The sequence below is a fragment of the Etheostoma cragini genome, chromosome 8, assembly GCF_013103735.1.
Source record: "Etheostoma cragini isolate CJK2018 chromosome 8, CSU_Ecrag_1.0, whole genome shotgun sequence".
Classification (NCBI taxonomy): domain Eukaryota; kingdom Metazoa; phylum Chordata; class Actinopteri; order Perciformes; family Percidae; genus Etheostoma; species Etheostoma cragini.
In genome coordinates this window covers 27,586,751-27,600,346 of record NC_048414.1, presented here as the reverse complement: position 1 = coordinate 27,600,346, position 13,596 = coordinate 27,586,751, and the positions used below count along the sequence as shown (strand labels likewise).

Here is a 13,596-nt window from a genome sequence, read left to right as displayed (position 1 = left end):
CCCTGCAGAGAACTTTAGCTCAACAACAATTTAGTGTGTGTGTGTGTGGGTGTGTGTGTGTGTGTGTTTTGGTTGAGAAACATTCCTGTGTGTCTATTGTTAGCCTATGCCTATGTGGGTGTGGCTGCTAACAGACTTTTAATTGCATGTTCAGCAGCCGTGTGTGTGTGTGTGCTGTGTCATGTTTCACAGCATTGCTAAAGGAGCAAAATACAAGTCTGAAGTCTCTATTCTATGTCTTCAAACTAGGGCTGTCGATCCAGTCCAATATTGAATCACGATTATGGTTAACTCGTGAGTGATCGTAAATGAATCTCACACTTTTTCATCTGTTCTAAATGTACTTTAAAGCAACATGTTTCAAGTTTAAGTGCTCCAGCGGCGTTTGAGAGTGGTTGTTCACATCTGCAGTACATGCAGAACTCAACTCGCCATTCCAAGACCCTTTCTCTATTTCTGCTCAACGAGATTCGGGGTTCATACTTTTTTGAAAAACCTGGAAAAGGTATGGAATTTGAAAAATGCAAATGCCAGGCCTGGAAAGGTTTTCGAAAAATAAAAAGACTTTTATTTTAATTTTAACTTTAATTTAGGAAAAGTCATGGATTTTTTTTTTTTTAACAAAGCGTAGTAATATGTGATTAATAAAAAAAATGAATGAATGTATTTCACGTTGTCTTAACCTTAACGTTCCATACGGGCGCGATATTATGAATTCCACTATGAACCACATACATTGTCATCCATTTCTATCGTTAAACCTCTGAGGGTAAACGTTAACACAGATTTTATTCTTATTGTATGGCGTCGACTGAGATTTTCAGGAATACATAGTCGTGAAATTTGCCAAAAAGCGATGGTTAAAATGCGTATGAACCCCGATGATTACCGAAATAGTTCAAATGTAATCAATAACGCATGTTACTCAGTGTGTGGCTCTTTTAAATACGTCCACATAAAACACAAGTGAAACAAAATGAGAATCTATGTATAATTACAAAAGTTATGGGAAAACACATCAAAATAGATTTATAACAAATTAAACAAGTTTTCACAAAAACACAAGGTTTATTTCAATTAAATAAGGACCATGTCTACAGAAGAGGACATGTATTGGTTGGACAGTACAATATATATAAATAAGGACCATGTCTACAGAACAGGACATGTACTGGTTGGACACACAGCAAAATTTAGGCTTTGGAATAAACTCTCTGGGAGTTCAAATCAACTCAATTTGAGTGTACATGTGAGACCATCAAATAAACTCTAGGGCAGAGTTAAAGTAACTATTTTGTAGGAGTTGATCTTTTAACCTTTTTCAGGTGTTAAACTGAACTACTGTGGGAGTTCAACACTAATCCCAAGTAGAGTAAAATAAAACTCTAACCTTGAGTCAATTTGAATGTGAACTCCTTAATAGTGTTAACAATCAACACTTAAAGTATGTTTTATTTAACACTTATAGAGTTTATCTAATATTAAGCTTTAGGTGAAAAAGACTACATAAAACCATGGAGCAGTACTCCACAAAATATTGCATACTTATCGCGACACTTTCAATATAATATTGCCATTAATATTGCAATAGTCATAAAATTTGATTTGGGTCATGTTAACAGCATGTTCTGTTTGAATATTGAAGGCCTTTTTCTGAAGATGTGTGTGATATGTCGGTATTATTCAGCTTTTTTAAGCCTTCTTTTGACGTGTATACTGCACATTAAGAATCAGCGTCTCAATCTGGGTTTTTACTCTCAGTGAGCAAAAACTTGTCTGGAACCAGTCTAACTAAGGACATCTAAATAACTTCCTCTGAAGAACACATTTTTAATAAGTCTTTTTTGGAAATTGTATGGATGTCAATTTAAGGAGTTTTCAAAGAAGTCATTGTTGGACCAGTGCTATTAGACTCGGATCTGTCCGTCAAGTGAGGTTTTGTAATTAAAGTTGACTTCCTTGTCTCTCTGTGTGTGTGTGTGTGTGTGTGTGTGTGTGTGTGTGTCTCCTCTCAGGGAGAGTGTGTGTTGACCATTCAGCTCGATGATGATGATGTGTGTCGGACTGAGGGAGAGCACGAGGAAGAGGAAGAGGCGGAGTTTTATCTTTTATTCTCGGGATCCACACAGAGACACCTGAGCAGCACACTGCGAGTCAGCCACGTCACACTGCAGGCTGTGTGTCCAGGTAACACACACGCTCACACACACACACACACACACACATTCTTCCACAGATAAATGAATAAACACGTGGACTCATAAGTATGTTTGTCTGTGTGTATGTGTGTGTTGTGTAGCCCATAATTTGTGTGAGCAGGTCTTGGTGACGTTGTGTTTGGCTCGGCCCGGTGCACCAGTGGATACACACTCACAGGAGACCTTCTGCTTCGTACAGGTAACAGCTCTGTCAGCTTTCTATTGGCTGCAACATGTTCCAGCATGCAGCATGTTGCTGTGACATGGCGCCGACCAGAGAAACAAATGATTAGTAACAAAGGCAGAAGCGACACAGCCTACCTGACACTGATTTTGCAGTGATAAAACAAAGAAGAAGAAAAGCAGGTTGGGAGTGTAGTTGTTCTTCCCTCTATAAGATCCCGCTAGAGGAAATTACAATTTACTCTGTTGTTATTACATACGTTACACACAGGCCTGAATTATACACACATGCTCAGTACCTATACTACCTAATGGAGAGATGTCAGAGTGAGGCAGAACGATGAAGAATGATGTACGTAATAAAATGGCCACTGGATGTATACACAATGAAGCCATCACCGATGTATTAATCTTGCCTTTCATACAAATAACATCTGGTCAAGTAAAAAATGGCACGTGAGTTGTAGAAGATGAAACAATTTGAAAAGTAGAACGGTTTGATGGCATGAGACATCTGTGTGTATGTGTGTGTGCTTGTGCGTCCGTGTGTGTGTGTTTTTACGCCTGCGTGTCTGTTTGTGTAGGAAATGGCTCTGGACATGGCCCACTTTCTGCTAGACAACATACCTCCACAGGAAGCATTCCTATTGGATGATGAGCGGGTAAGGTTCATGTCTTGTTTTTTATTCGTTATCTTTAGATTCTATTTTTAATGTTGTCGAGACTATACTAGCAAGTCATTTCCCATAACTCATTGAGCTGTGTGTCTATGTGTGTGTCTTTGTGTGTGTGTGTGTGTGTGTGTGTGTTTGTGTGTGTGTATCAGATTGGGTTAAATGAGTGTGAGCGCTTGGACCAGAGCCTGGCCCTGGCCCTGAAACACCTCATCATGCCCCCCCAGAAGACTGGACCCGCTTTGGACACACAGAAGACACACACACAGACAACACACACACCTGCACACAGTGGCACAGACAGGGACGACACAGCGACACAGCAGGAAACTACGTCTATTGATGTCTCCACAATACTGCACAGCTGCACCGGTGAGCAACCACACACACACACACACACACACACACACACACACACAGATGTTAGTGTTGACTCTTACCAACAGAAGTTCCTGAATATTGTCTCTTCAGTTAGACATTATCTTCGGCATCTTCTTGTAAATCACTTACTTCTTCTTCTTCTTCTTCTTCTTCTTCTTCTTCTTCTTCTTCTTCTTCTTCTTCTTCTTCTTCTTCTTCTTCTTCTTCTTCTTCTTCTTCTTCTTCTTCTTCTTCTTCTTCTTCTTCTTCTTCTTCTTCTTCTTCTTCTTCTTCTTCTTCTTCTTCTTCTTCTTCTTCTGTGGATGGGATTCCATGGGTACGCATGATGAAGTCCTCTGGTTGACATTAGACATACCCTGGGGACTCATTTATGAACGTGGCATACTCACAAAACGGGGCTGAAGACGTGTGTACGCGACTCCCCACGTTCCCAAAAGTCGTAATTTATCAAAAACAAACTTGACAAGAGAATGTGTGGTCCTCCACAATCTGTGACCCGTGCATACACACATCTTGAAGACAAAATGGGATTTGGCGACGCAGATGGAGAGGTGGTGAACTGATGTCAGACTCAAGAAAGTAAATGTGGGAATAATGATTACTCTTAATATTATCAAGATACCTCACGAACATTTTTTCTCTCCATATCATCCACGTTATCATGACGATAATTCAGCTGTGTTATTTGTGCTTGTGCTGAGTGATAATTGTTCTATAAACACCTTTTAAAATCCAACTCAAATGTTGAATCAGAATCCGCTCTTAAAGTTCCGATATTAGGAAAAAAAACACTTTTTCTGGGATTTGGGATGTTATTTTGTGTCTCTGGTGCTGGTGCCAAACGCAAACACATTTGGGAAAAAAACTATCCATGCTGTTTAAAATGAGATCCGGTTTCTGAATGTCCTCTGTCTTCAGTCTCTGGGTGAGCTGTTCAAGATCTACAGGGCTTTCTACGTCACTAGCCGAGACGAGGTGGCCAACTGTAGCATGCTAGCTCGTTCTCAATGGCAAAACACTGCTCCAACAGCCACTAGTTCTCCATAATCTCCAAAAGAACTACTTCCTGTCCCTGTTCTGCAGGTATTCCACAAGTGGCCCTCATGTAAAAGAAGTCTTTCAGCTAATCCTGTCTCACTCTGGGGCTAAAACAAGAGAGATGTCTCACTCTGTAGCTAAAACAAGAGAGATGTCTCACTCTGTAGCTAAAACAAGAGAGATGTCTCACTCTGTAGCTAAAACAAGAGAGATGTCTCACTCTGTACCTAAAACAGAAACCTAAACACACTGGGTGGAAACAGGATCTGCAGCAATGTGCGGTACAAAAATATGATGTTTTTTGAAAGTGAAACCTATTCTGGTACAACCCTCATATTACAATTATGAACCTAAAAATGAGCATAAAATGGGCGCTTTAAAATTTAATCTATTAGAAGCACTGTCTCACCATCAAATTATCCGTTACAGAGCGCAGGAGGATGACATGGCCCGACTCCATGTACAATAGCATCAAATACCCTACCATTAGATAAAGGCTAACACAGTGTAAATAACTACATGTCTATACACATAAAATCAACCGTAAAAATCTGAAAACACAGCCATTCGGCTCTCACTCAGTCATCACACTTTAAGGATAATTCATTCAGTCCTTTATCCAGTTGTTACATATGTGAAGCAATCATTTTTTGGATAACTCTGACTGTCAGTGCCAACACTGATGCTTTCACAGTAACAGGCTGCATATTAAACGCATTTATTGTGAGGCTCATGCAGTCAGTGATGGTGTGGGATCAGCTGTGGACAGCGTGTTGACCGAGCACAACACAAGACTGTAGCAGTACCAGTCCACATCATCATCATCATCATCATCATCATCCTCATCATCACATCCTATCAGCCAATAAGACCTGCCGGGCAGACTGGTCCCATCAACTGTTTTCCAGTTGGCTGAAGTGTGTCCCATGTAGTTCATCATTAGGGTATGATTTTCTCTGAAACCCTGACCCAGGACCTGTTGATAGCCACGGTTGAATAAAGCGTGACCCACTGTATTCTCTCCCATGTCCCCACAAGTCCACCTCCCCCTCACCGTGTCTTCTCTCTGTCCTCAGGCCGGTCTCAGTGCCAGCAGCTGTCCAGCCTGCTGCACGTGGCAGCCAGTCACGGTCTGAGGAGAGTGGCGGCGTTGGTCCTGCAGCAGCCAGGGGGCCGGGAGGCGCTGAGGACGCCCAACGCCCAGGGACAGACTGCGGCCGCCGTGGCACAGAGCAGAGGGCAGCAGCAGCTGCTGCAGCTCTTCACACAGTGAGTACACAGAGAGAGATGTAGACACAGGGATGCTCATACGTTTATGAACCCATGCTAAAGTTGACTGAAAAGAAGAATTCAAAAATCATTCCCATAGAGACAGGCAGAGATTTATAATTAAAGGCCAGTTATTTCATGGATCAGGATACTATGCATCCTGATAAAGTTCCCTTGGCCTTTGGAACTAAAATAGCTCCCCCCACATCATCACATACCCTTCACCATACTTAGAGATTGGCATGGTTTTATTTCAGTTAGCCTAATGGTTTGATTTGCGTTGAGAGAGTAAATAAATAAACGTTTTTTTCTTAAAATACAGGGGCATTTTAAGAAAAAAACTTTTATTTTTTTACGATACATTATTAATTCACAAATAAAATTTGTGTCCTTAAAGATTGAATTTTTGCAATTTTTTTAATTAAGGCATTTTGATAAATTTCCAAAATACTTTTTTATTCTTCTTTTTTAGTATATGTTCATAAACGTGTGAGCACCACTATATATCATCAACATCAAGAGCTGTGACTCTTGACTTATTATCCCGCATCAGTGTGCTTCCATAAGCTCAATTTCAAAAAGACAAAAAGTCAATACAGCAGAAACATGAGAAGTGCAAAACAAATAGAAATAGAACTGCATGTGGCAGAGTAGCATGTTGTAAACACTATGCATGTACAGGAGACAGACAGACAGACAGACAGACAGAGTTCCAGTTTGATCCCTAGGCCGGCCGGGGCCTTTTTGTGAAAAGGCTGCATGTTATTCTTCTTCTTTGTGTTTGTGTGGGTTTCCTCTCGCGCTTTAGACATCCATGCTAGGTAACTAGGACTACAGTTGAAAATAAGCTGGCCGGCTAACACTGGCACATTTACAGAAATGTTATTTAATGCGCATTGTCCTAATAAATAAATCTTAAATCGACTGCAGGGATTCCTCCTTGTCACTTGATTACACAGCTGCTGTGTGTCTGCTGTCAAATATTCCACATGCAGCTGACTCATTAGAAGGCCCAAGTAGTACACGCTTACGTCAGACTGTGGCATGTATTCTTTATTCATAGAGCACGGAGTTCTTGACAGGCACAAGAAGCAAAGCACAGCTAGAAGAAGTTAAGCAATAAAGATAATAAGAGTGGACAACTTTCAGCAAAAAAGAAGATGAAGCCGAGCTCATCTCAACCGAAGAGGGCGGTGAGGCTTGTGAGTGTGAGCAGGTTTATAACAATCAACTGTTCCACACCGTGGGTGTTCCTGTGTCTGGCTCTGGGAGCATCAGGAGCGTCTGATTGGTCCAATCTGGAGTTCCGCTAGATAAAGTGGCACCAGCCCACATGTAACCTTGAAAACAAGAAACAAAATGTTCAATCAACCCTGAAACGTACAAGGGATGAGATCACACTTTCTTTTTCCTGTCAGATGACGAGCGGCTGTGTGTAGACACCGAAACGGCTTAAAGAGAGAGAATACAGTATAAGTGTTTAAAGTAATTATAATGTTCAGGCGGTAAGGATTGAGTTGGCTGACAGGAAAAACAAGCCTGCTGTATTAATGCTGTTGATACTGTGTGTGTGTGTGTGTGTGTGTGTGTGTGTGTGTGCATGTGCGTGTGTAACTGCACCTCTCCAGTGGCCCAGGCGGAACTGGGCTCGTCAGACCTCAGCTGATTTGGGCTCAGTGTGTGTGGGGGTGGTGGGGGGTGGAGCTGGAGCTGGAGCTGGGGGGTGTGGTTCTAAAGTGTGAGTCACATAGGCTGCCTGTCGGGAGTTGTCCTTTAGTTGTGTATTAGTTAGTTTTTTTTCCCTGGACCTTTATAATATATTAACCACACAGGTACGCCTCAGAGACTCCTGGTCCCCTGGTGTCTCAGTCGTGCGGGACAGCAGAGTCCATTTAAATCGGAGCAGCTGTCTCTCACACCCACACACACGCGTACGACTTTGTGTCCCTGTAGGTATGAGACGTCCTCAAACGTCCAAGTGGAACTAAAGGAGCAGCTGCCTGTCTACCCAGAAGGCCGAGTGTTTCAGCACCACGCCGCTCTTGGCACCTACACCCTGACGTTCCCGGTCCTGGGGCAGAGAGGTGGGGGCGGTGAAGACCGCTGCATCCAGGAGGAGCTGAAGGAGCTGAGGACACACATTGGTCTTCACAGGGACACACAGGTGAGCTGACAGCAGAGACAGAAGCTAAGTTTCCATCCAGAGAATTATCTGAAGTTCAGTAAAAAAAACTCATGTGAATAAAGCTGGTGAAAGTGTGTTTCCATCCGACGGCTTTAAAGCCAATAAAAACATGTGGTAATGACGTCACATGCTGTTTTGCAATCAAATTGGTATATCGAATTGATTTTAGAATTTTAAGGTGTTTCCATTCATTTTCACACTGAATCGCACAACATTCAAGCTAACCTTAGCGAACACCGTTTTTCTAGACAAAATGGATCGCGCCGTCTACCAACACATGATCAAAATGGGACAAGTTGTAATAGTGCTTATGTGGCAGCTGATAGCGACATATCAAGCTATAATAAGAAAACAACGATGCTATCAACACATTGTGATGATGATGCAGATGCAACTTGTCTTTTATTGTCCCTCCGGGACCGCTGCAAGATTTTTTTTTGAGACATGTCTCGCTTTTTGAGCGTCTTCCATTGACTCCGCAGGACGTCTCTCGGCTTGTCCTAACCTTTGTCAACCATTCCCTTTACGAGTTCCTGATAAATTAAATTCAGTAAGTCTCTCGTCTCCTCGGCCGTCCACTTCCATCTGTCTTTGTTGACGCCGCCATATAATACTGGGCCGACATTATCTATAACTTCTTCTTCTTCTTCGTTTTGTGGCAGGTTGCAACCATAAAATGACCAAAAACGTAATCCCAATTCATTATTTATTTGGCAAATAACATTTCCATCCGCGTTTATCACGCAAGCCGTATATCGATCAAGAGAAAATCCAATGAAACTAAACGTATTTCCTTTGAGTCGATATTCATGAAATTCCATCGAATTTTACTGTTTCTATAAGGCATTTTTCATTCAATGTCACTTAACTTGGATAAAAACACATGGATAGAAACAGAGCTAGATTCTCACCTGCATGTCACCACAATTTTTAAGATCAATTTTTAGTAATTAATCAAATAAAAACACGTATTTTCGGTATGTTTTCAAATACGTGCCCGCATGCAACTCTTATTGTAACGCTGTGTTTAGCAGGGTCCCTGCAGTGATTCACTGACATGCAGACAGTGTATGGACATTACAAAGATACAGTTTGTGTTCTTTAAGTTGTTGTGTTGATTCATGGGAACCAAGAAAGACAAGTTCAGTTGTTTCCTGCCAGTTGTGGTCTCTTCTGCGACACGTTCACAGGAAACATCACCCAGCATCACGTAACCATGGTTACCCAATCCTTCATAAATATGGGCTGTACCTTGATACATAAGCTTTTTGACAGGTCCCATAGCTTACCTCTCTACAGCCTGTCTATGCACCAAAGTTATATTTTACGTTTTTTATTGAATTGTCTGTTGAATGTCTATCAACACTTCATTTGGATTGTCTTCCTTGTTGCAGGTAAACTCTTCTGGTGCTGCGGCTTTCAGCCCTGCCTGTAGGCTGCAGCCCTGCAAGCAGAATGCAGGGCTGTCTCTGGTAACCATAGAGACCTGCAGCACAACAAAAGAGGAACAGGGAAGTCCTCCGTCATTGGAGGAGAGAGGCCAAGGGGAGGACTCTGCTGTCACTCAGACATCCTGTAGCAGTGCAAGTCTTTTTCAGAGCCAGGAAGCTGCCAACTCTCCTGCTGGCCGTAACCGCAAAAACAAAAGAAGAAGTAGAAATGCGACGAGACATGCAGCGGAATCTCCAGGGAGTAAGAGAGGCAACCGAGAGGCAGGTGGAGGGATAGCACGCACGCCCACAAAGGCAACAAGAAGCATACGAGAGACAGATACTTCACCTAAAGCTTCAGTGACAGCTCAGTGTATTCCTGCAACAGAAGAGACTCCACTACCCAGAAAGCCAGGGTCTGCGCCAGGCGCTGATGGGAAGTGTGCTGGCAGGAAGGCAGCAGCTGGGTCTGTCGCCATCATCGTAGAAAAACAGGACGTTGACCTGCTAACATGTGAGCGAGTCGCCGAGACAGAAGCAGTGACACGGACAGATCGGGTAGACTCTGGACGTCTCCCAGCGGGACACGCTGACGTCAAGTTCGCTGTGGAATCAGCCGCAGAGAGGACAGGTACGTCCCCTAGTGGGTCCGACTCACTCGTGCATGGGGATTGGGAAGTATGTGAAAGAAGAAAAGTTGCTTTGCTGATTTGAGATTCTACCACACAAACCTACTCTAAGATTATTTAACTAATAAAAACAACATGTGATGTGTGAACAGCTTCAGAGACAGGCAGGAACGCCGAGTCACACTGTGTCACTGTTGGTTATCGATGACATTTTACACCCAAAGAGGAAGCTGGTGTGTACTACGGAAACAAAAGAAACAAAAGTCAGAGGCTCCGTTCTCACATCTGTAATCTGTGTTCTAGAGCCCCACCGATAAAGGATTTTTAAGGCCAATACTGATTATGGTCATTATTTGGTTAATTAAAAATATAACATACTGTATATATGCAGTATATTTATTTTAAATCCGACCTGAGGCCCTTTGGTGCATGTCATTCCCTTTTCTCTCTCCCCTTTCATTTCTTCAGCTGTCCTGTCAAAATAAAGGCAGCAAAAGCCCCCCCCCCCCAAAAAAAAATGTAACTGCTGAATAAAATCCGCAATTTGGGAAAAAAGAAACACCATTCGAGAGAAAAAGGAAGGTTAATAAGGTAAAGTTATGCCCCGTCACACTCTCCCTGGTTCAGCTTTGACTTCTCTCCACACAGCTCACCTGTGCAATGAGTGATTATTAACTGTTGGTATGATCATCTGACTGCTCGTGACCCATCTTGACTTTTTAAAGCAATATAACAACATTACTATATCTCTAGTAAACTTATTGATGGAAAAATGACCAAAGCTATGAAACTAAGCAAAGTGTGATACTCTAAGATTTTTCTCAGTCTTTAATCTAACTCTGTGTCCTTTCAGTAACCATGGGTCAGGAACAATCCCAAGATCCCGGGGAAGGTCAGTCGGACTCAGAGGAGCTGAGCCAACCTGACACCATGGACACCAACAGTCCTCAGTCGGGCAGGAGGGCCAGCCCCAAATCCACAGACAAGGACAGAAAACCCCGCGGAGGCCTGTGGCGGGATGGAGGCTGGATTGGTAGCAGAATGGGATCGATCCCACAGGGGCCAGAAACCCTAGCAAAAACAGTGTGGTATCAGGGTGAAAACCTGGACCAGGGTGCCAATGAAGCCTGGAAGAGGGAGGCGGTGAACTCCAAGTCAGTTTGGTATGATGGTGACACAACAGATCAGAGAACACATGGACAGCTGGAGCAGGGAGTGACAAAGCAGAAAGAATGTGACTGGAGCTCAGCCCAAGCTTCTGGTCTTAGCTCTCAAGTGTCTGCAGCTCTTAGTCAGCCACATGCTGCTGGAACACAGCCAGCACTGTCACAAGGGCTGGGTGCACAAAGCCGGGAAGTGCACGGATCACAGCCAGAGGAGGAAGTATGGCTAGATTGTAAGGAGGGAGGAGTGGAGGGAGACCGAGAGGAGGTCACTAACAGAGAGACCAGTTACAGCAGACAGAGTTCGGAAAGAGCGGACATCGAAGAGGGAGAAGAGAAGCAAGGGAGCCAAGAGAAAGGAGCAAAGGGCAGAAAAAAAAGACGGAATAAGAGGGGGAAGAGAGGAGGCACGGAGGGCAAGCTTAGCTCCAGCTCAAGCATTGAGTCTCAGAGTCACATAGTGATAAAGACAGACCTAAAGACTCAGTCGGAGACCGAGTCCGAAGCCAGGGACACAACAGGAAGGGCAGACAGCAAGTCTCCAACCCAGAGAGAGGAAACTGACAAGGACGCCATGCTTCTACCCAGCCGGACAGAGGGCCAGACAAGGGACACTCATGGACCGGACTGTCCTAGTAATACCACTCCAGACTTAAGTCCGACAGACCTGACTGAAAGTACAGCGTTGCAGACACCAGAAACAAAGGAATTATCAGAGGACAGCATGCACTTTCATGGACCTGATCACTTTAACCTGGATTCTAGCGCCCCTGCTTCAGAACTTTGTCAGATGGACATCCGAAAGGCAGACACAGAGGACATTACAGAGGACATAACTGTGCAGCCAGTAAAAAAGGAAGTACTTTACCCTACAGAGCTGGAATTAAAGGGGCTTGTCAGTCCGGTCCAACAAACAGTGGATAATGTGGAGTCAAATCCATTGTCCGAAAACGAGGATTTGACGGTTGATGGTAAAACGCCTGAGGATCAGACAGTTTTGGTGGACTCTAATAACTGCCCAAAAGAACTTCCTGTCAAACTTTCAGATCCTACAAAGTTCACAGAGAACTCATTTCTTGTGGATCTTCCTGAACAGGATGCACTTGTACAGTGTGTGGAGTCAAACGAGACAGAGCAACCTGTTGCTCCCAAGGGAAGACATGTAGGGTTTATGGGACCTGCGCGTCCCACAGAAGCTGGGGCTCTGCCATTAGACGGTACAGCGGATGTTTTACCACTTCAAATACGGGAAGGAAGCGCTGAGACAAGCGTGAGGGGATATTCGGAGCATTGTTTGGTCTCTGAGATGCTGAGAGATCAGGAGCACGCAGACAAAAAGAGAAATGAGTTGTGGGTGGTTGAAGAGGAAGCAGCTAAAAAAAGACGGAAGAGTGAAGAAAATGGCAGTGGGATGCATTACAGGGAGTTGTCTTCCATAGACAGAGAACAAGAGCAGGACTACAATAGAGACCTAGTTGCCACAGCGGTAGCAGTTGTCGCGGTAGCAGTAGCATCAGCCGCGGATAGCCTAGAGCGGATGGACAAGTGTCCTCTGGTACAATGTGAGACAGAAAAGCAATCTGTAGGGTATTCACAACCTACTGATCAGTTCCCCTCTCAACAAGCAGCTAATGTTGAGATCAGGCCAGCCAACCTGGACCTGGTTGCACCTGCAGACGCTCCTAGCTCACCACAACTCCACAAAGGGGAAATCCAGACAGAAAGTACACGAAACAAAGCCTTTACAGAAGAAGAAGAAGACAGCCTACTCCGAGTTAATAGGACACTTTTGCCAAAAGCAAACCAAAGAAATACAAGCGAGGTAGACAGCCCGGGCAACATGCAGGTGGACATCCAGCTGCAATATCCAGAGGCTTCTGAGGAAAATCCCACACCTGGTGAGAATAAATGCCCGCAGGATCAGTCTGTCTGTCAGGAAGAAACGGGGAAACAGCACAGACATGATGTGGGGGACGTAGGAGGACTGCCGCATGAGCAGGACAGTCCACCCAGCTCTGAGAGTCAGCTGGACTGTCCACACAGCTCCGAGAGACAGCAGGACAGTCCACACACCTGCAAGAGTCGGCAGGACAGTCCACACAGCTCTGAGAGTCAGCAGGACAGTCCACACAGCTCCGAGAGTCAGCAGGACAGTCCACACAGTTCCGAGACTCAGCAGGACAGTCCACAAAGCTCAGAGTGTCCACACAGCTCCACGTGTCAGCAGCAGGACAGTCTACACAGGTCTGATTGTGAGCAGGACGGTCCACACACCTCTGAGAGTCAGCAGGACAGTCCACACAGCTCCAAGAGTCAGCAGGACAGTCCACACACCTCTGAGAGTCAGCAGGACAGTCCACACAGCTCTGAGAGTCAGCAGGACAGTCCACACAGCTCAGAGAGTCAGCAGGACAGTCCACACAGCTCAGAGAGTCAGCAGGACAGT

The 13,596-nt window shown here is 44.3% G+C and overlaps 1 protein-coding gene across 1 annotated transcript in view; it reads left to right on the top strand.

The window, feature by feature from the left end:
• Positions 1–13,596, top strand: part of akap13 (A-kinase anchoring protein 13) — a 71,982-nt gene that overhangs the window by 20,016 nt on the left and 38,370 nt on the right. Inside the window, exons 3-11 of the mRNA XM_034880207.1 lie at positions 2,016–2,187; positions 2,300–2,397; positions 2,966–3,043; positions 3,208–3,427; positions 5,551–5,743; positions 7,697–7,907; positions 9,323–9,989; positions 10,841–13,325; positions 13,434–13,590. Coding sequence (XP_034736098.1) covers positions 2,016–2,187; positions 2,300–2,397; positions 2,966–3,043; positions 3,208–3,427; positions 5,551–5,743; positions 7,697–7,907; positions 9,323–9,989; positions 10,841–13,325; positions 13,434–13,590 — 4,281 coding nt within the window. The remainder of the gene's footprint in view (positions 1–2,015; positions 2,188–2,299; positions 2,398–2,965; positions 3,044–3,207; positions 3,428–5,550; positions 5,744–7,696; positions 7,908–9,322; positions 9,990–10,840; positions 13,326–13,433; positions 13,591–13,596) is intronic.